This window comes from Phoca vitulina, unplaced genomic scaffold (assembly GCF_004348235.1).
Source record: "Phoca vitulina isolate PV1807 unplaced genomic scaffold, GSC_HSeal_1.0 scaffold41, whole genome shotgun sequence".
NCBI lineage: Eukaryota > Metazoa > Chordata > Mammalia > Carnivora > Phocidae > Phoca > Phoca vitulina.
In genome coordinates this window covers 4,271,940-4,294,552 of record NW_022589744.1, presented here as the reverse complement: position 1 = coordinate 4,294,552, position 22,613 = coordinate 4,271,940, and the positions used below count along the sequence as shown (strand labels likewise).

Genomic DNA, 22,613 nt, shown 5'->3' with positions numbered 1-22,613 from the left:
CACTTCTGCTTGAAAGAGAAATGGGAAGATATGAGACTTTAAAATAATCAAGATAAATAGCTCTGTCGCAAGCCTCAGGGAGCTTCAGTGGTGAGGGACAAGGTACGTGCACAGCCCATGGGCCTCACGGCGTGTGAACTGACAGGCTCCCGCTGTCTGAAGTGAAGGTCTCCAACACCGATGGTCATTACACCAACTTGTTTTGGAAAAGGAGCCTTGAATCCTCCAAAGCTGGCCATCGGTATAAAGACAGACCAAATGGAGTGCATGTTTCTATTACATAGAATACAGCCCGGGATGAGCCAGGACCGTTCCCTCCTAGACACATGGCTCTGACACCTACAAGAATCCACTTGGTTAATGTGTGGCTTGTAGCCTGAGTCTATCAACAAACCCATCAATAGAACCAGCTCGCTCTGGACCAGCACTGGCCCTTTCGGACGTGTCCCCTAGTGCTCACTTCGGCAACACATATACTAAAATTGGAATGATCCGGAGAAGATTTAGCATGGCCCCTGCACAAGGATGACACGCAGATTCCTGAGATGTGCTCCGAGGCAAGAGATCAGTGAACAGTGTTTAATTTTGTTTGAGAAACGAAAACCTGTCTCCAGTCTCTCACCACAGGTAGTGTTGGCAGGAGGTGAAGGAGGTCCTAATCCCTTTTTAAAAAGTCATTATTAAAATACTAGCTCTGTGTGGTGAGATAGGTAAGCAAGTAAAGATGGATACAGAATGACAAGATGCTATCTCCCCCACCCCAACCACTGGTCCCGCTATTTGCTATCTCTTCTGTAAGCTTCTGGAAAGCTGTGAGCATGTGTGATCAGACCCACAGCAAGGTTGTAGCATGTGTTCCATAGTTCACCTTGCACCTTTCACCCAGCAATATATCTGGGAGACGTTTCCACGTGAGACCATGTGGGTCTGTGGCATCCTTTACATGGGCCATTTTGATTCTAAAGTTCCCAGGACCGGCACTGACTCTTTTCCAAATACTCTCCTCTGTCCGTTCTTATTCTCCAGACTTTCTGTACCAAAATGCACTGGCTGCAGTGGGCATCCAGGCCTTCGGTGAGCACATTTCCAGATCCTTGAGTGACTAAGTGGGCAAACTAACCCCATTTTGTAACCCTAAGCGTGTGCTCCTGCTTGTGTTGGGTCATGCACGGAAGACCGTTCCCTAAGCATGCTGATCTTAGAAAGGGCTGCTGCCTGGGGCCTCAGGCCCCTCACTGGATGGTCCCATGGTGTGGACATGACCTCCCAAGAGGCTCAAAGCAGAATATTCCCGTTCATTTCTGCTGCTGGTTATTGAGCTAAATGAAGTCAGTGCACAACCGCGAGTCAGAAAGCCATGCACAGATGTCAGCAGGGTTCCTACTAACACTGCACTAGGACCACCACACAGTGGGACTGAAATACGGGGTCCCCTGAGATGAAGCAGGTCCTGCTACATCTGGCGATAGCCAGAGACATTTCCCATCTCTATAAGTTTCCTTTCTCCTTCATCTTGCAACATGCCTTTACTCTCACTTGGTTCCACGCTCTGCCTGCTCCTCTGGGTTTGGTTTGGTTTTGCTTTGTAATGGCAATGTTTTCGAGCTACTCATACTCACCCTAATTCCCATACCAGTGACCATGGGGTTATATTCTACATGACTGAGACACCAAGGTAAAGGACAGGATTGAGACCAACACATGTATTGTGCATTCTCGGTGGCCTCTCCCAGGTAAGAATCATGAGAAGCCGACTTGCGCGGGGCAGGCTGTCTCTCCCCCACAGCCCTTAGACAGGGTGTGCAGGGTGGTGAGTGGACCGTGTGCTGCCCAGGGCCCTGGATGGGGAGCGCTGTGATCCCAAAGGCCACCTGGAGTCTGCATCTTCCTATGTTTTGTCCCATCTTTACCATGCCTGATTTCTCCTAGGTTCATTTTATTAATTGATGAGTTTACCAAATGGGTAGGAATGTCAAAACAACAAAGGACGTATGTCCCAAATCCAGAGCTAAGTAAGGCAGGTAGATTATTAATAGTGTTCATTCATCCCTTACATGTTAATCCCATGCCTTTTACGTGCTGGGTATGCGTTGTGCCTTAGGTCATATCATGCCTGATCGTTTAGAAGGGATTGCACACATTCTCAGTCCTTTGATCCCCACAATAGCCTTGGAAGTTGGACGTTCACATCCCCATTTTATCTTTACAAAGAGGTGCCGTGAGTTTCCAAAGGCTGTACCCTGGACTTTTGACCTCTGATGGGTCCTTCTCCCCACTGTACCTCCCATTTTCCCTCGGGTGTCTGCTCTCAGGGAGTACCAGAGGAACTTTCTGTGCTTACACACTGGCCCAGCCAGGTTTGGGCTGCCCCCTGCTGCCCTCCTCTCTTCCATCTTTGTCCCACACCAGTTATGTGGTGCTTTGCATCCCAGATGGCAAAAGCCTCCCTTGGTGACAGGTGTGGGTGGCCTTTGGATGTGAAGAAAGTGTATGCCCCGCCAAGGGGTTTTGCTCTCAAGTAGCAAATGCTGCCTGCAGCTGCAGGTGGCCTAGAGCTCTGAGGCCATGGCCAACCCAAGCCTGCCTGTTGTCCCACACTGCGGTGGAGGCTGCCCTCCTGGTGGCCATGGTAATAACCTTCTTGAATCATCCCGGAGGGAGGTTGAGAGGATGTCTGGAGTCTGGCCAGCCTCATTCTTCACCCCCACTATCGCTCACTCACTCACTCACTCACAGGTACCACCTGGTGCCCCCTGAACCCTTCAGTCTCTGTGTCTCTTCTTGTTCCCTCTCACATCCAAGATGGCGCCCGAGTCCCACTGCCCACAAGACGATTATTATGAGTAAGGTTGGCCCACAGACAGCAGGGAGAATCTTTTCTATGTTTAAAATATAACAGCTTGTTGAAAGCTTTATCTTGTCCCTTCACTTCAGTGAATCGGTTTTAAGAAAGGCTTTCCTTTGCTGGAATGTGATTTTTCTCTCCTTAGGATCAGGGAACATTCCAGAGCAAGTTAGAGTGGGAAGGAAAAGGAAGAGGTTTCTGGTAGTGAGCAGTTCTGAGACCAGCAGTCCTCCTCCCGTGCGGTGTGATCGGCTTGGACTGACCTGGTCTCTGCGAGCCCCCTTAGTCTGGGCCGGCAGCCCGCACAGCACAAGGCCTGAAGCAGCGAGGGTTTCTGCCCCGTGTGTTAACCACATTTAGCTTCACAAGCTGTGGCAGCCTTTAAGAGTAACCCTCCCCAGGACAGCAGTTTTAGAATTTCATGTCCTCGAGCATCCATCCCCATCCCCAGGCTTCTCGGTGCTCATATATATGTGGTCCCCTTTTTAGATCTCAGGGACTCTTCTAGTTTTTTGTTGATTTATTTGGCAGTTAAGCCATGGCTTTTGGAACTTCCCATTAGAAGATGATCTGTGAATGCCCTAAAGATGGTACCCAAAGAAAAGGTCAGATCTGTGCCAGAACAGTTCAACAAATCTAGGGTTAGATGGTTGGAGACACATTTTGCCTTGGCTCATCTTCCTCTTCCTTTTAGAGACTTCGCCTTTTACTTTTCCCAGAAGTTCCTTCTTGCTCATCTTTGCATGTTTAGTGAATAGCAAAAGAAATGCAAATGATCTCTTTCTAAGGGAGCAAATGTCCCAGCCTCTGGGAGCACCTACAGTGCACTTGAAGTGCACTTGAAATCTTCCAGGCTCTGGGCATTGATTAACCAAGTTCCCAAAGGACATCCTCCTCAAATACAACTGCACCATCTCACTTGCGGGAGGCAGGGCCCGCATGACGAGCAGGGCCAATAGGATGGCCTCCATAGAGAGGCTGTCAGGGCCCCATACAATCCCCTGGTATGGACTCTCCCCGATTAGGAGTGGGTGGTCGCTCATGAAAATGAAGGCACCCCCAGAAAGGGAAGCTGTCAGTTATGAAAGACCTTACTTTTGAACTCACCACGTGCCTTAGGAGTAGGGTGGGAAAAGCCTAGTGAAGCTAGATTCTCAAGGAAACCTTCTAGAAGATGGGAAAGATGTAAAAGAGGAAGTGGGAATACGGTCTGTGAGACTAAACTGGCCTTACAAAAATAACAGCAATCCTTGTGCTCTCACTGCATGCTGGGGTCTATGCGAAACACTGCGCCCTTAACCCTCATAGCAGCCCAGGGAGGGGGCATGGGTCTTTTGCCCCTTTTACACTCGAGGGAGTGGGATGGACCCCCCCACCCCCCTTTACAGTGTACCTAGAGCTATCCTCTGTTAAAGATCCAGGGATGCCTGGGTAGTATAAAGTTGTGCTAACTCGGAATTGGTTCATGTCACCCTATGATACCAGCAGGTAGAAGGGTGATCATTTGCAACATGTAGAATACCATGTGATTTGTATCACCAGTGCAACCCCAGCATTCCCTGTCTCAGAGTCATGTGGGGTCCTGGGGACTTCAACATGCCACAGCCCTCCTGAGCGGCTGAGAAAGTGAGGACACCCCTTCCCCCCGATTTGGGGCCAGGCTCCCAAGCGGTGCTGTGCATGCTGCCCTGTTTCTCAGAGCCTCTAACAGGGCAGCTCTGCCTGCAGCCCTGTCTGTTGAGTGCCCCGGTGGACCCAGAGGAGAGGACTATCTAAGACAGATTGGAGACTGCTCTCCCTGGCTCAGGGCACCCAAGCAAAACCCCTCCAGCCTGAGACCACCTGTGAGGGAACTCCGTATCGACCTGCCAGTGACCAGATAGATCTAGATATGCTGAAGCCCAGCCGGGCCCCAGGGTGAATGTCCCAACCTTACCACCACCCCTACTTCAATATTGGTACCCAAAGGAAGATTAGAGACTGAGGTTTTTAGAACTTTCCAGTTGCAAGAATAACACAGCTTTTACTTTATTACAATTATGGTTGCAAAGAACCACATGTGGGACAGAAATCTCAACCTCTTGGTTCAGAGGTCGCTGTCTGCATTCGCACCCAACATCCTGGCCTTTCAACATGGACTGTGACTGGTGGCCCCGTGAGTGTGGCATCATGCCCGTAGCCCGCTTGCTCTGTGAAGTGGAAGTGACATAAAACAGGCTGTGTCCTTGCTGCTGCCTTTACTATCAGCAGTGCCTTTCCACGGAGGGGTTCGGTTCCAAGGGCAATTGAGGGTTTACAACCGAGTGACTTTGCGTTATTGTTTGCTGTGGCTGGCTTTGGAATCCAGTAGGTGTGCAGATTCTCCAGAATTCTTCCTGCATCGACCAGTCCCAATTCCCCCCGGGCCACGCTCTTCCCTGCAGAGCCCTCTCAGAGAGCTGCCCCTTGTGCTTTGCAATAATTACTAACCTTTCCTTCTTTTTCTCTCTTCTCCGCAGTGTGGCAAAGGCGCAGAAAACTTTGACAAGTTCTTCACGCGAGGGCAGCCTGTCTTAACACCACCTGATCAGCTGGTCATTGCTAACATAGACCAGTCTGATTTCGAGGGGTTCTCGTATGTCAACCCCCAATTTGTGCACCCCATCTTGCAGAGTGCAGTATGAAACTCACCACTGAGAACCAACGCCTCCCCAGCCCCCAGCCCCCCAATAGTGGGAAGTGATCCTTAACCCTAAAATTTTAAGGCCATGGCCTTTTCTCTTGTTCCAGCTGGGGGGGCCTGAAAATTTTAGGGTTATTAGTCCAAATGTGAGTAACTGTTCAGGGTCTCTCTCTTACAACCAAGAACATTATCTTAGTGGAAGATGGTATAATGTACAGTGTCCAGTTTAATTATGTAGAAGTCCTATCTGCCTGTAGATTAACCCTTCCTAGAAAGCAAACAAATTCTTCCCCCTTTTTGGTACGATTTGATATATTTTCCTTATCCCTCTGTCAGTTTCCACCATTGGGATCCCCCAACCAGAGATGTTAAAATGAACCTGACCCGGGGCCAGTGACTCTCCCCGTGAGACATCTTTGGAACAAAAGAACGGGGTGCCCAGTATGTGAGCCAGGTGGGGGGTGGGGGAGGCTTTGAAATACCCGCTGCTTCTGTTCTCTGCCTCAGTGGAAAGAGTCCCTAGAATTCAAGAGGCCGAGATGAATCATGTCCCCACCAGTGAGTCATTTGCAAGCTCACTGTTACCAGACGTTGACAGCCTTAACCCAGTCACGGTCCAGTGATTACTGGTCTTCAAAAAGAGAGCGAACCTCAGACGAACGTTGGGTGAACCTGTCAACTCCCCTATTTGGTTGATAATTATCTTAATACTTGCATTTCTTTTTAAGAGGCCAAATCTTCTAAGGACTTTGCTAAATGAGCATGTGAAATCATTTCAGATCAAGGATAAACCAGTGTGTATGTATGTTCATTTTAATCTCTGGGAGATTATTCTGTGATCCAGGGTGCCATCAGCAATCATGCCACTACTCACGAGTGTTGTTAGCCAACCCCCACCCTCCAACCAATATTTTGCTACCTACTTCCTCAGAAGCTGAAGTGTACGCCCCATCCCCTTTTGTACTTATTTATTTACTAGGCTGCGGTGTTGTTCATGAGAGTACGGTGTACAGTAACTTAACAGAGTGTTAACTATAGCATAAGTCTCCATTGACCGATTTTCTTCCCATGTCCAGCCCTTGACATCCGCTAAGGGATGAAAACCAATACAGTTTGGGTCCCCATTTCCAGTTCATGTTGAATGACACACCTGAAGCTGTAGAATCAGGAAAACCTGGATGCACATCAGCTCAAAGATGTTTTATTGCTAGAAGGATTTTAATATGTTTTGCAAATGCATCATGCAATGAATTTTGCATGTTTATAATAAACCTTAATAACAAGTGAATCTATATTATTGATATAATCGTATCAAGTATAAAGAGAGTATTATAATAATTTTATAAGACACAATTGTGCTATATTTGTGAAGGCTCTTGTTTCTAATCTGCTTTTATGATTAAGCTTTTGCTTAATTCCTTGCTGCGTGCTTCCTCTCCCCTCACCCCCACCCCCGGGGTACCCTGCACATTGGCACTGTATCGGATATATTAATTTTTTTATCGTAGATCTAATTTTGAAATGAATGGCTATTTTACATGATCAGTTAGGCTTATATATATATAAATATATATATAAATATTTGATTCTACCTGCAAACAAAAGTTTTTGTTTTCAGGGATTATTTCTGAGATGACACTCACTCTCTCCTAGCTCCTCAGCACCATTTTCCACTCCTGTGCCACTCTTCCTCTTGGGGACATCAGGAAGTGTTTGACTCCAGTCTACCTAGTATGTTTGTGTAGGTGTGATGTTGTCACAGCCCCTGGGCTGGACTTTGGTTTTTCCTTTTCAGCCTTGTTACTGTTAGTGACTCGGGGTGGGAGGGACAGGAAGACGCCCTTCCTGCTATGTGTGTGCAAACACACCAGAAGCACACTGTCCACCTTGCTGCCCCCGGAACGACTCGCCCTTTGCTCCAGCACATACAGACTTCGTGAGACAACCGTCCAGTCCAGCAGCCTCCCTGGGCACAGCCATCCCCTGGCACTATCCGCAGACTCTTTAGAAGCTGCAGATCTTCCACCTGTTGCTAGAACCAGCCTTTCCAGTCTTGTGAGGAGCGCCTCCGTGGTGAGACACCATGCTGACGCAAGTTCCTCGATGAAGCCAGCCTCCTACGATAGAAAAAACACCCAACATGGAAGCAGTTATCAGGTCTTATGGGGCCGCTCTATTTCCCCTTGTGCCCCAAATGCGTCTCCCAGCTACACGCCTCCTCATTTTTACTCTCTGGCTGTTTGCCTGAAATTCATGTAACACACAACCACAGAAGGGTCTTTGAGTTTGAGAGGCCTGGTCCGCCCTGGGAACCCTTGATTAGGGGAAGAGATGGGGTAGGCAGTGGGTCAGCCCCAAAAAGAGCAACTTCCTCTGCATTCTTTTATGGGCTGTAGTTGTCAGAACCCAGAAAGGGCCCCAGCACACCCAGGGCCACAGTCCTGCTGGTCAGTAGAAAAGGGACCAGTTTATGGAATTAGCCTAAGAAACAAAACAGACGGTCACCCTGCCCCTGGATGGAGCAGCAGCAGGACGGAACCCCCCCCCCCCCCCCCCCCCCCCCGCCACCCACAGCAAGCCCCAGGCAGTGAGGAAAACCTCAGAAAAGAACACATGGGGGGTTCCGGACCGTTGGTTCCCGAGCCCCATGCCACCTGCTTATTTCTGAGCCAGCCGCAGTCTCAGGCTTTCCCTCACCCAGCCAACACATTTCCAAATTATTCATAATTCTCCAGGAAACATATTCAGTGTCTCAGCTGGCTTGTATTCTTTCAGAATGTGTGGCAGAGTTTTAAAAGAAAATCTCTTGGCTGTGGGGCCCTGCGCTCAGCCTGAGGGACAGCAGGCTTGAGGCCAAACTTGGGGGGAAGACAGTAAACCTCAGGACCTGCTGAAGTATCACCGTGATGTGCCCTGTTTGGTGCATGGCTTTGTACCGGATTCAGATAAAGGCTAATGTTGTAAAGGTCTGAGCAGCCCAAGATGGTTATTTCTGAAAGAATAAACAGTGTAGGTGACCATGACCAACTGTTAGGCCAGCTTACAAAAGCAGCAATCTATACAGTTCTCTGGTGCAGTCCCACTTCGTGGGCATTGTGTGAAAACCACAAGGAAGCTGTCAGCTGGAATGAGGAGAACACCTGAACTCTTGAAGTTCAGCCCCCAAGTGCTGCCCATATCACTGGGGCCTGTGGAGGTCCAGGGCCCAGGCAGCATCTAGCACAGTCTGCTTCTCTGCCAGACTCTGTGGCCCGAGACTCTGAAGGGCCATTCACGTTGGCTTGCATTCTTTTCCCTTGGACGGTGGGGGCTACTCAGCAGCAGAACTTGGCTCTGAGGCTGCAGGCCAATGGGTTGGCAGCCCCTCTCTTGGCATCTTATCTAAAGATGTCTAAAGTTTCAATGGAAGTATCTAGAGTGCGCAGCCAGGTATAGCCTTCAGAGGTTAATGGGCAGTTCACTAAAGGCAGGAACTAATTCAAAAGGCAGTGGTTGCTTTTCACATCTGCTTCTCTTTGATCCCCACGACCTGGTGCCAGTGAAGGCAGAGTCTCCGTCTGTCTTGTCTTATGAGATGTGTCAGGCTTTCTTATGAGGAATGTTGGCCGAAAATCAGAGTGTTTAGGGCACTTCGGAAACTTGACCTGAGATGGTCGGTTGAAAGGTGATGAAAGAACACAGTTGAGACAACCAGCCAAGGGTTGTGGAGCACCTCTCTGAGCTGCAATCCTCAGCAGAGCGAGCTGATGAGCTGACGTACTTGCTGGAACGAGGGTGTAGACCCAAGAGAGCTACCCGTTGGTGTTCAGAAAGGGGAGAGGTCGGTGGAGGCTGAGGTCCATAAGGCGTTTAAAGAAGAGCAGGGATTGAGTGTATCCGGAAGGATGCTTGCAGGAGGAGGAAGGTAGGAGGGTGTGGAAGGAAGGAGAGGGCACCTCGGGAAGGAAGCTACTGCCATTTCCAGTGGCTTTGCATCGTTGGTTGTTGGTGCATTTGATATCCACCTCCTGCTGGTCCCTGAGAGCAAGTTTGTTGCCAGGAACACAGTCTAATCCTCCTCAAAAAGCATCCCGTGAAGGCCAACCGCATCCTCAGCGGCCACCGGAAGCCCCCCTGCCCCTGCCTGCCTTGAGGTGGCTCACAGTTCTCTGGGCAGAGCCAAACCATCCAGCGCGCACCGGAAGTCGGTAGGTTCCCACCCGCCTTCCTCTGTGGCTTCCTGCCGGGAACGATGGCGGCCGGGGACGGATGGAGAAGTGGCAGAAGGAACTAACACTCCAGTCCCCACCTGATTGCCCTTAGTGGGAGAAATCTGGGTTTTTGCAGGGATTCATTTTCTCAGGACTGAAGAGGGAGAGAAAGTGAGAGTCTGATAAAATGCCTCAGAAAGGCAACACCAACTGACAGTCACTTTCTCACTCTGGTCTTACGAAGTCACCTATTTCTTGTGTGTGCATATCACACCATTTCCTGTCTCTTTAAGCCCAGCAAGGGCAGGAGTGCCTGGTCCCCCACTGAGCACACTAGTCATCATCAGGAAGGAGACACTGACCCGGGGACCCAAAGGATGATGGTCGTTAAGAGAGGAGCAGCGAGGCCAAGACAGTTCCAGTGAAGGAAAAGGGCACTCTGGTTCTTACTGACCACACGCTAAAGTGACAAGTGGGAAACTATTTTTTAAAACCTTTTCCTTGAGTTGCTTGGGTTACATCTTATGGAATATACCAGACTGTAAACATGTCTGTCATTTCCCATTTGGGCCGATGAGACAAAATCTAGGGAATGCTGTATATTTCTGCTGCGGAAGATACAGAAACTTGGGGAAGGTTACCTGAGTTATAGTGAGTGAAGGCATCTAGAAATGGTGTCAACCACAATCCTGTTCATTTTCTAATGTCAGGGACTCTCTGGGAGGGTTAAAATCATGTATGACTAGGGCCCCTGTGCCTCTGATCTGCGTGATCAGGTGTCAGTTGATAATTGTGTAGGTCAAACTCAGTCATCAAACAGCCTTACAATGACCCTACACTAAGGCCCATAAGTTCCAAAGACCTTTTTTTAAACCTTAAGGAAGAAATTAGTTAATTCCAATAGAACAACAGTATACTGGGCTATTTGTACTTTTTTATAGAGAACTTTAATAACTCAATTCTTTTTTTAAAATAAATCTACTGACAATTTGATAAGACTCCAATTCCATGGAGCCTGTAGGAGGACTCAGCTGGGGTCAGCTAGAGCGCCCCTGACCTGCACTCCCACTGCAGGATTTCCCCATGCCAGTGGTATATGAAGTCCACATCAGAACGGCTGGAAATTCAGGTGGAACGTGTTGGCAGACTGATGCCCTCCATGTTTTTGAGGCACACTGGGGACAACCGTCTAAGGTCTGGAAGCTTTTGGACCATAGGAAAGATAGCTTTATTTTCCCCTTCCAGATGCAGCCCTAGGATAGCATTCCCCTGGGGTCCCTGGGATCCCTTTCCTTGCTCTGTGAGGCTCTGTGACCACCTTTTGGCTTGGGAGGCATGGCACTTCCTCAGCTCTGTCTCCAGTCCCCACAGGTCCCCCAAGGCTCACACTCAGTGAAAATTCAGAGGTGCCCTGTAAGGATTTTGTCCACTGGGCAATTCAGATATGCTTCAATATCCCCAAGAAAGAAGAGGCAGCAGCAAACACTCCCAAGGGCATCTGTCTCCAAATTCTCTCTTATGTGAGTAGACAGAACCCTACTTTTCAGAAACTGTCAAGTCTATAAGAACCTTTTTTTTTTTTTCTAAAATAAGACAAAAGGTGGCTTTGCATTTTCTGATTAAATAACTGTGTCTTTGTCTCCTCTGCTTAACTTTAGGAGTATTTATTCCTGTGATTGTTCATAGATTTTTGTTGATATTCTTCCTGGAAGAATGGGATTCTTAAGGGGATCAGTGGACTATTCAAAATCATCCATGAAGGAAGTTATTCTTTTGAGTCTAAATGGTCTAAAAATTCACCTCCTATCCCTTCTATCAGGGTCTTTCAGAATATCTTTTCTAGATGGTCAGAGACATTTGAATTCGTTGCTTTTGCCCCATGAAAGAGAGAGAGAGAGAAAGTGTGTGTGTGTGTGTGTGTGTGTGTGTGTGTGTGTGTGTGTGTGTGTGTAGGACATGTCGTGTTTAAATCATTCATTGGAAAACATCATATAAGATCCCAAATCTGTACGGAGGAGGAAGATGAAGAGATGGAGGTTGAGGTTTTTCCTTCTGTATAATCACCTTCTGACAAAATGTAGAGGCCATTCAACTGTCCAGTAACATTTGGTTTAAAGCAGGCAAGATGGATGTATACATTACTGCGCTGCTTTCCTCAATTTGTATAACCTCTGATCTTTGTTTGCATGATATGCTTTGTTAGATACATTAATTGTAGTTTGGAAGCAAGTGTGTACGAATAAACATAATGATCATCCCTCGGTGTCCTCGGTCTCGTTTGCTTGGTCTCTTTGTGGCATCGCAATTATTCAGCAGCCGTGCCACCAGCATTCCACTCGGGATCTCCTGTCCACGCATGCCTCTCCGTTTAAGTTCACGCTGGTTTTTCTTAAAATACTTTGTGCTTTGATTTGAAATCCCAGCAGTTACCGGGATAAAGGAGCCTCAGCTCAATCCCTCGTTCCTGTATCAGCCCGTGACAGAGCACCTGCTGGGGGCCGGGAGGTGGGCACAGGTGCCAGGAATGTGCTGGAGAAGGGGGGCGGAACACCGGGGGCGGGGCTGCCTGCCGGGAGCTTCCGTTCTTCGCTCCCAAACGGTAGGGGACACAGCAACTGATGAGGACGCTGTCCATCCTGTTGGCCACGCTGTGCACCCGGCTCCGGGGCTGCCGCTGCTCCTGGCATCAACAGCCTTCAGCCTGGATTTATTTTATTCATAGGCGAAAAATTGGGGGTAATTTTTAAATGTGAAACAGGTAGGGAACATTCCAAAACATCCAGAGTCTTAACACTCAACACTCTTAGCCTCAAAAAAAAGTAAAAGCTCGGACGCCTGGGTGGCTCAGTTGGTTAAGCATCAAACTCTTGATTTCGGCTCAGGTCATGATCTCCCAGTGGTGAGATCGAGCCCCGCATCAGGCTCTGTGCTCAGCAGGGAGTCTGCTTGAGATTCTCTCCCTCTCCCTCGGCCCCTCCCCCTGCTCGCTCGCTCTCTCTCTCCCCTTCCCCCTTTAAAATAAATAAATATCCACAATAGCCAAAATATGGAAAGAACCCAGATGACCATCAACAGAAAAATGGATAAAGAAGAGGGGGTGTGTACACACACACACACACACACACACACACACACACTGGAGTATTACTCAGCCATCAAAAAGAATGAAACCTTGCCAATTGCAACAACGTGGATGAAACCAGAGGGTATTATGCTGAGTGAAATAAGTCAGAGAGACAAATATGTAATTTCACTCATGTGGAGTTTAAGAAACAAAACAGATGAACATAGGGGAAGGGAAGGAGAAATAAGACGAAATCAGAGAGGCAAACCATAAGAGACTCTTAATCATAGAAACAAACTGAGGGTTGCTGGAGGGGAGGGGGGTGGGGGGATGGGGTAACTGGTGGATGGGCACTAAGGAGGGCACCTGATGTGATGAGCACTGGGTGTTATATGCGACTGATGAATCACTGAATTCTACCTCTGACACTAATACACTATATGTTAATTAATTGATTTTAAAAACAAAACAAAAAAAGATGTTAGTTGAAAAATAAATAGATCTTAAAAAAAAAGAAAAAGCCAGTAACAATAATCCTACCTCTAAATGCTGAGGGTCAGCCTTGGCAAAGTTCGCCTTTGCTTGCTTCCTCGCCTTCTTTTGGGGGGCTGCTCTCCCTGCAGGCTCAGGGCTTTGTCCCACGGCTGCCTCTCTGTCCCCTCCCAGCGTATCCACACTTGCCTGTCCTGCGTTCTCTTTCCTCAAGGCCTTGCTCCCAGCCCACTGAGTGGGGTCCCGAGCACTCGTGTCCACTGGATTAAGGTCCCGTCCCCGGCCTGCCGTGCTCTCACCTGAACCTCCAGAAGTTAAGGGGCTTTCGGCTGCCAGTGGGAGCACTGGTGGGACAATTACTGAGGAAGAACGAGGGGTCCTCGGTGGCTGGCCCCTGGGCTGGCCTTGAACTTCCCTCTGGGCTGGTCACTTTTACACATCTCTGCGGCTCCTGCCTCGGGCGCACATTGCCTAGAACGGCAGGAGGCAGAAGGGCAGCCCTCAGCCCCCACTCTCCCCACCCCTGCCCCCCGGGGCTGGTTCAGCTTCCCCGCGTCTGGTTCCGCGCTGCGTTTTCTTGCCTTGCCTTGACCGCGACGCGGAATGGTGCCCGCTGGGTCGTCCTGCACCGAGCAGCATCCTCAGCAGCAGCCAGGGACCCGCAGGGTGCGAGCAGCCCCTCGTGATGTACCCGGCGGGGCGACCCCAGAGGCCCCGCGGGATCGAGGAGGAGGCCGAGGGGACGGCCTGAGCGAGCACCAGGCAGACCCGGCAGGACTGGATAACCCGCCCCGGAGGGTTGCTGCTCCCCTGCCTCTCCCCCCGCCCCGCCCCCCGCCCCTGACCCTTGGGACACAGCTGAGCCTCCGGCTGGGCTCGTGCCCGATCCTGGCCGCCCCTGCGAGTCAGGCCCCATTTGCGTCCACCTGCCCCGCACCCCGGCCTCTCACCCGCCCTGCACCCCTGCCCCCCGCACCCTGCGCCCCCGTGCATCTGGCTTTGGAGAGGCAACCTAGGGCGCCCTTAAGGGCAAAGTCTGCAGCCACGCTGCCTGGCGTCCCCCGGCGAGCAGGGTGAGTGACCTGGGCCTCCCGGTGCCTCCGTTTCCCCACCTGCATAAGGAAATGAGAAGAGCGCCTACGCCAGGGGGCCCCGGAGAGGAGTGAGTCCGAGTGAAGCGTTAGAGCGCCCCACGAAGGAAGTGTGAGCGCTCGGAGGGAGACCACAGCCCTGGGATCTGCTGAGACCCCGCCCGGGGTGGTCAAAAGGCAGGAGAAGGGCCTTGGGGCTGTTCTCTCTTCCAGTCCTTTTTGAGAAAGGGGCCGTGTGTCAGCGGATGAGGGGATTCCCGTGGGAAGAGAAGTATGGAGCCAGCTTCGGAGTCCGGGCACAGGGCTGACTGCCGGCGTGTGGGTCCCCCCGGCAGGCCTCGCGGGGCTGCTCTGTAAATAGGAACCGAGTATTCGGGGAGCGGAGCAGCTGAGCCGCGGAGGAGGGGGACGGGGGAGGAGGGAGATTGGGGGGGCTGCCAGGGCTCAGCTGCGGCCCCCACGGGTACAACTGTGCCCCCTGGCTGCGGCCCAGCCACCTGCCCCCCGACCCCGAGTCGCTTTGCCGGGCGAGAAGTCAAGGCCCCTGGAGTCCGAGCTCAGGGGACAGCGCGAGACGGCGCCCCGGTGGCCCTGAGCTCCGCGCCTGGCCCCAAGCTGCTGCGCCGTGAGCGTCTGTTGAAGGAGTGAGAGTCCGTGTCTGACACGTGGAGGAATTCAAGCCTGGGACCCTCCGGCTGGTAGAGACTCCTCTCTCTCTGTCCCGGCCCTGAAATTTTGGGCAGTGCCCCCCGGTGTGGGCGTGGGAGGGCTTTCTCAGTGTTGTGTTAAGTGGGAGCTCTCTGAGGGGCAGGCCGGTGGCTAGGACACGATGTAGGGAACGATGTAGGGAACGTAGGGAACGTAGGGAACACGGGGTCAGGCCTGGAATAGGCACCTCAGCCATAGAATCCCAGCTTCAGCAAGACCTGCCAGGTCCATCCTTCTGCACCTGCGCCTCCCCCACGCACCACACACTTACACCCACCCTCTTGGGTCCAAGCCCCTGCCGAGGGCTCACCCTGACTCCGGCAGGAGCCTCCTGTCCACTGCCTCACTCAGCCTCTCCTGTCTGCCCCCTCCCTGCAGGCAGAGTGAAGCCCTATGCTGCCACAACTTTTCTTCAAACACTCCAAGGACATCCCATTGCCCTTGAGAAAGACCAAGCCCCCTAACATGGCTGTGAAGCCCTGGGCAAACTCCCCACCCCTAACATCATCTTCCCCCATCTGGCCCCACATTCTCTTGACTCTCTGGCCTTCCTTCAATTCCTCAAATGTGCTGTGATGTTTCCAACCACAGGGCCTTTGCACCTGCTGTGCCCTCTGCCTGAAACATCCTTCTCCAAGCCTAGTTAATGCCACCTTACCCTGAATTATTCATTCTTGCAGAAGCCTTCTCTTTCCTCCCAGGCTGGCGCATCCTCCTCCCAACCCCTCATACACCTGCTTAGTACCTACATCCCTTCTTTGCTGTACTTACCGTGCTGCCATTTTACACTTCCTTGTGGGAATACTTGATTGCCAGCCTTACCAGTTTCCTTTTTGAAATCGGGTGTCATGCTGGGTTATGCTTGCATTTGCCCTTCCAGGGAGTAATATAGTGTGTAGCCCAGAGTGAGAGGTCAAAACCAGTCCTCCATCCACTACAACCCTCACCATCCCATGTCTATACCTGCCCACTTATCTCCAACCCATCAGCAAGTCTTGTCGGGTCTACTGGATAGCCATGGTTCTCCAGGGCGAGGGCGCCGTTTTGCAATATCCAAAGTCATTTTTGGTTGTCACAACTGGAGGGAGGTGCTACTGGCATCTAGAAAGTAAAGGTCAAAGGCCAGGAATGCTGCGATGCACGAGACAGCACCCCCCCCCAACAGAGAAAGATCAGCCCAAAATGTCAGTGGCGCTGCTACTGAAAGCCCTGTTCTAAAACGTACTCAATCCTCTCCCTTTGCTCCATGTGCACCACCCTCTCTGCCCATCTCCTTGAGTTCACCCTCGATCCCCCATGACCCTCTCTGCACAGCCGTCAGTGTGACCTGGTCCCAGCAAATACCTTCCCTGGTTCAAGCCCTCCAGTGGCTTCCCATCACCCTTAACATAAAACCCAAACCTTCCCACGACCTAGCGGCCTCACGCAATGTGGCTCAAGGCACACCGGCTGGATGCTTAGGAGGTGAGCTCGGAAAAGTGCCGGCCTGTTTATCAGTCTGTGTGTGTGCCCTGTCCCATCAGAATGTAAGCTCCGGGAGAGGAGCAAGCTTGTCCACCATGTTCACTGCCGGATCCCAGCACGAGAGCGGTGCTTGGCACGACGAGGGGCTCGGAACAGTGTGCGTTGAAGGAGTGAATGAATGAATGGACCCCAAGACTGCTCCGAGTCTAGCAAACCATTGCTGTGTTTGGCCCGTGGTATTCACAAACTAATTTAGGAGACGAGATGTACACACACACACACACACACACACACATGAATTAAAGATCAGCTTTCGAAAACTTTTCACGACCTCACACCAAGGAAACCCACGTTCTGAGTCTGTCCATCGGCCTGGCAGCTGGAGGCAAATGCTGCCTCCAGATGCACTGGAGTGAGTGTTTCAAGCCCTGAGCTTTTTCTCCCGCCTATCGGGTGCCCTGAGGGGTGAAATTACAGTTCAGCTAAAATGCTAATGCACACGGTCAAAGCAAAGGCCATCTATTTTCACAGTCTGTCCCCGTGCACATAACAGGGAGCAAGGTTCTGCCTGCAGGAAATGTGCGAGAAGTGCTTTTGGCTCCGAGAAAGCAGAACTGGATGTCTCTCCAAGATTCTTTTTTTAAAAAGCTAATTCAATAAATATATTGCAGAGAGGTCTATTCTAGGCATAAGAGGGGAAAGTACAATATGGCTCTAAAGAAATGGAAGAGCTGGTGGTGGGCTCGAGGACTCAACAGAAACAGGTGAAAATGGCAAAAAAAAATACAAGCATAACGCAGGTTATAAACACACGTGTGCACGCGCACACCAAGCATGCGCGCGCGCGCGCACACACACACACACACAGTCACGCACGCACTGAGCGAGCATCACAAGTATGCCGGGCACTCTTCTTGTTACTGTACATGCATTTATTTAAAGCCCACGGCGACCACACAGGGCAGGTCCTATTTGCTGTGCCCATTTTACAGAAGAGGGAAGGCAAGTCCAGAGAGGTTAAAGAACAGGGTGAGCAACACCAGATAAACCGAGCCAACGGCCAGAGCAGAGATGGGAGCAGTGCCAGGGCCTTCCTGGAGGAGGAGGGCAGGAAGGCTGCGGTCTGACAAAGAAAAGGAAGGAAAGGGGATGTCACAAACACAGAAACCAGCGAATAGGTAGGAGGGAAGGACTAACTCCTACCCGGCACCCCCCAACCCTGAGCAATGTCAACATAATCATGGCATGTAATCCTCGTGGCATCTCCGCAGAGAAGTCATTGTTCCCATCTTACAGATGGGGAAACTGAGGCCCAACTTAATAACTGGCTTCTGGTTACATAAGCCCTAAGCAGTGCCGGCAAGGCTGGGCACCAGGTCTCTGGCCTTGCCATGTTCAGGGGCCCAAAGAGGCAGCCTGGGTGGGGGGTGCAGAGCCTTCCTGGGGCTCGTCTCCCCCTAATGGCTTTCTTCAAAGCCCATCCCATCTTCAAGGGGGACTTTCTTTCTCTTGCCTTCCTCTGGGGCTTAGGAGACTAGATGCCCTTCTATAGCTGTTTCTAGAAGCCTCTTCCCCACTTTTCCCTCTTCCCGACTTTTTTCTTCCTTTTTTTTTTTTTTTTTTTTTTTTGAGCTGCCTGGTCGTGGGTGGAGAGAGAAAAATAGCACTGCGGTTCTCAGAACCTGGCAGATACCTTTGCAGCCGCCCCCACCTGGCTAACTCTCACCTGGAGAGGCCCCAGAAGAAGGAGCGAGCTGGAGGGAGGGCTGGCTGGGCATGGGGGAGGGACAGGGGGTGCGGGGGGCGGCTCACCCACCCACCACAGGACAGCCCTGGCATGGAGACCCACCCACCCCCCCCGAAGGCAAAAACAGTTGGAACTCTGTGAGTGCAGGGGAATCCCAGGGAGTCTGGGGAGGGAGGGGAGTTGAAGGCTGGCCAGGTGAGGGAAGCCGCACCTAGTGGCTAGTGAACGAACGTGTCCAAGTAACAGCTGATTTCTTTGGCAGTGGGCAGCCTGGGGAGGAAGAAGGCTCAGCTGGGCAGAATGCCATGGGAATGCCTTTACTTTTTAGAGAATTTATAAAAATAACACCTGATTCTTATAGCTAATAAAGATAAGGAAAAGAAACCCCCACGATCCCATGATAACCACTGTCATACTTAAACTGCTTGGTAACTTGCTCACTTCATTCAAATATTATTACTTCTTGTGTTGCCTTTTCAGGGCAGGACAGCGAAGCCCTCATCTCAGACTCCACTGGAACTCAAAACTGGCCATCCAGAGCCAGGGCCACAGACGCTGACATGCACACCCTTTAAACATGTTATTGTAACTTAAAGCTTATAAATGCACAACCATTCAGAAAAGATGACTTCTCTCTAAGTGTGGTGTTTCTTTCTTGCATAAACTACACCCATATGCTTGACTTAAAATTTCCAATTTGAGTTTATTTAAAGAAAAGCAAAATAGTCACAAAGCCACCCGACTGCAAAGTCCTAGATTTTTGCAATATTTTCTAGTCTTCTGGAGTTACCTTGCCCACAAGTAGCTCGAGAGCCATTTTTTAAAAACTCATTTTTATTATCTTTCTTAAACATTCTATTTTATGGTTATTGAAACAACTCTATTATTTGCACTTGTATTTTATCAGTTCATGTGGGATTTGTTTAAATTAACCACAAAACAATAGAACAGACATCAAAAGTTGACTCATGGCAAGTCACAGTGGGAGCAAAATTGCACGGAAATATGAGAAAATAGGAATTTGGGGAAAAGAAAATATTCAGCATGTCATGGGAATTAATTAGTATTTTGAAGAGGAATAAAATGTTGGTTAATCTAATAGGTCATTCAGGGGACATCGTGAAGAAAGATTCCACTACAAAATATAGGTCTTTCCACATATTCTTAAGGGCTACATAATATTCCATTTTGTACAGATGCATTATAGTTCATCCTAACTCATCATTTACTTTCAGTTTACATGTCCTAACATTTAAGTGGTTCTCAATTTTTTTTACTATCCTAAATGACACTGTGATAAATATTCTAATCTTTATATCTTCAAACACTTCACCAATTATTTCATTCATTCATTCATTCATTCATTCAAAAAATATGTTCTGAGCCCCTACTGCATACTGTGTACTGTCCTAAGTGTTGGGGACCCAGTGGTAAGTCAAGCCAACAAAACTCCCTGTGCTTGTGGATTGCGTCCTTATGGGAGATTTTCATGTCCCTAGAATAAATTCCAAAACGGATTCTTGGTCAGTGGCTATACACCATTTTAGGGTTTTTGATACACATTGTCAAGATGCACTCAGAAACAGAAGAAACAGTGACTGCTAATTTTTAATCCACTGAGTCACTTCCAAAGGTTTATACACACACATATATACACCCTTCACGCAGAGTTAATAGTTGCCATGTATTTTAGTTATCCGTTACTGCGTAACAAATTACTCCAAAACTTAGCAACTGAAAACAAATTATTATCTCACCGTGGATCAGGAATTCGGCAGTGGTTCAGCTCGGTGGACTGGCACAGGATTTCTCACGAGGCTGTAGTAAAGGGGTCGCCAGAGCTGTTGTCAGCTGGAGGCTCGACTGGGTCTGGAGCACTTCAAAGAAGTGCTTCAAAGAAGGCTCACTCTCATGGCCATTGCCACGAGAAATGCCTCGGTTCCTCCGCATTGGGGCATCTTTGTAGGGCTGTGGGAATGTCCTCACAACGTGGCAGCTGGCTCCCCCACAAAGGAAATGATCCAAGAGATAGCGAGGAAGAAGTGATGCCTTTTCCAATCTACTCCTGGAAGTCAGCACTGCCACCAGATTCTATCTGAAGCAAGTCACTGAGGACAGCACATACTCAAGGGGAGAGGGACTGAACTCAACCTTGAATTTGAGGACATATTTTTAAAACACCACACCATAGGCAGGTGAGCCTTCCAGGGCACTGATTGTTGTCAGGAAGAAAAGCAAAAAAAACAAACAAACAAACAAATATTTTTTGGTCCCAAAATGCATTTCAATGGGCCTTTCTGTTGCTTAGTATCTTTTTTTCTTTCCTATTTTAATGAAGCCTATTCTCTTCTTATAAAATGCATGCTTATTTTTGAAAACTTGGAAACTACAGGCAAGTCAAGATCAAATAATAAAATTCACCCACTGTCACACAAGTGGAGACAAGCACTGATAACATTTTCGTTTATTTCCTCTCTTCTATGCATATTTCCTTACATTGGGGGGAACATAAGGATTATATAATTCCTACTCTTGCGTTTAACACTGTTGCATTCATTTTTCTACAAGTCATTAAGAACGCTTTGTACTGAATATGTGAAAGAGCTACCACTTTCCATTACACAGATCAGCATAATTTTCTTACTAATTCCCTTATTATTTGACTTTTAGGTTGTCAATTGTTCAAAAATTTTTGATTGAACAATTCAATGATGAACATCTTTGTTCCTAAAATTTTGAAGGCATTTAGGATCATTTTCTCAGTTGGGTTCCCAGAAATATGACTGAGCATTTTTGAGACGATTGGTACTTCTTTCCTGCCAAGCTTCTTGAAGCCCTACTTTCCATGATAACATTTTCTTACTCTTGGATCAACTAGGAACTAGTATTTCTCTTCAATCACTGTCAGTGCTATTCTTAGTTGGTTTGTTATCAAGTGCTTTCATTCATTTGTTCATTTATTCATTCAGCAAATATTTATGCGAGCACTACGTTATATGCCAGAACCGGGCTACGCACCAGGGATGCAGTGCTTACCAGAGCTCATAATTGAGAAATTTTGGCTTTTGCCTCTTTCCACAAGATTTGGAGTGGCTTGAAACTAAAATACATTAAGTGAATAATAAAATAAACATAGAAGGTCAGGACTGAAGGCAATAAAAACATAAATAAATACATTTCCCACAAGTGTTAACAAAATTGCTGTCATTGATTCTTAAACTTGGTTCTGCATTTCCTAGCAGAAAAAAAAAAAAAAGTGAGGACCATGATCAGCTCTAGGGTTCTCATAGCTGGAAAAGCAGAAGCATGTGTGTTCCTCAGGGAATGAAAGCCTTTCCTAGCACTGAATTCTAAAGGAAATTTCTTAAGTCTGATTTTATTACATCAAAGACAGACGGAGCAATATAAGATATGAGATCCTCAACAACATTTGGGGTTTTTGAAAACTGTCAATGCAGCAGCAAATTTCACATGGCCTTTTCTGTACTGATCTTTATCAAGTCAGGGCATAAGGTTAAAATGCAACTTCATGATAGTGACCAAGTGAAAAGCCAAGCCAGAGTCTCCAGGTAAGTAGCCAATTATATGGTCCAACTTGGCCCAAGAAAATAATTTAGAATTCCTGGAAGAAAAGAACAATGAGATACAATGTTTTATCTATCAACTTGGCAAAGACTACACTTTCTTTAAAGATTAAAACCCAATTTTGGCAAGAGATGGGGAAGCCAGCCCTCTTATACACTGCAGGTGAGAATATCCATTAAGATTTTTCTGGAGGGCAATTTGGCGTGAAGTAACAAAAATCCTGAAAATGTACTTATCGTGAAGTAACAAAAGTCTTAAAAATGTACTTATTCACAGCAATTTTGCTGCGGGGGACTTTCTTTTCTTAAGGAAATAACAAAATATGCATACAAAGACTTATGTACTAGGAGCGTGTTCTGCTCAGGCTTCTTGCTTTGTAATAAACACAGATGGGCCGACCCACCCAGGGGCTAGAAATCTCTGGATTTGGGGCAGCTCTGGGAGCTGGAACTTTTTCTGTCACTCTTATTAATATTTCAGCTTTTTTTTCTTTTTAAGACTTTTCACTTCGAAATAATTTAAGACTCGAAAGAATCTGCAAAATAATGGAGAGAGTTGCCACATAGGCATCATCCAGCTTTCCCCAATGTAACCAGTACATTAGCAAAATCAAGGCTTGGATCTAGTAAAATACTATTCACTAAACTACAGACCTTATTCGGAGCTCAACAGGTTTTGAATGCTGCGCGCGTGCACGTAGTACTATGAAATCCTATCGTGTGCATAGGATTTCATACGTGTAACCACCACCATATTCAGATCAAG

At 48.7% G+C, this 22,613-nt stretch overlaps 1 protein-coding gene and 1 non-coding gene across 3 annotated transcripts in view; both read left to right on the top strand.

Moving 5' to 3' along the window:
* The window catches only part of PRKCA (protein kinase C alpha), a 386,444-nt gene extending 379,654 nt beyond the window's left edge, over positions 1–6,790 (top strand). For both annotated transcript variants that reach the window (XM_032429406.1, XM_032429407.1), the window contains one exon: positions 5,344–6,790. In XM_032429406.1, coding sequence (XP_032285297.1) covers positions 5,344–5,508 — 165 coding nt within the window. In that variant the 3' untranslated portion in view covers positions 5,509–6,790. The remainder of the gene's footprint in view (positions 1–5,343) is intronic.
* Positions 453–560, top strand: LOC116648160. Its single transcript, XR_004302447.1, has one exon. It is a non-coding gene; the product is annotated as a U6 spliceosomal RNA (small nuclear RNA).
* Positions 6,791–22,613: the final 15,823 nt, after the last annotated feature.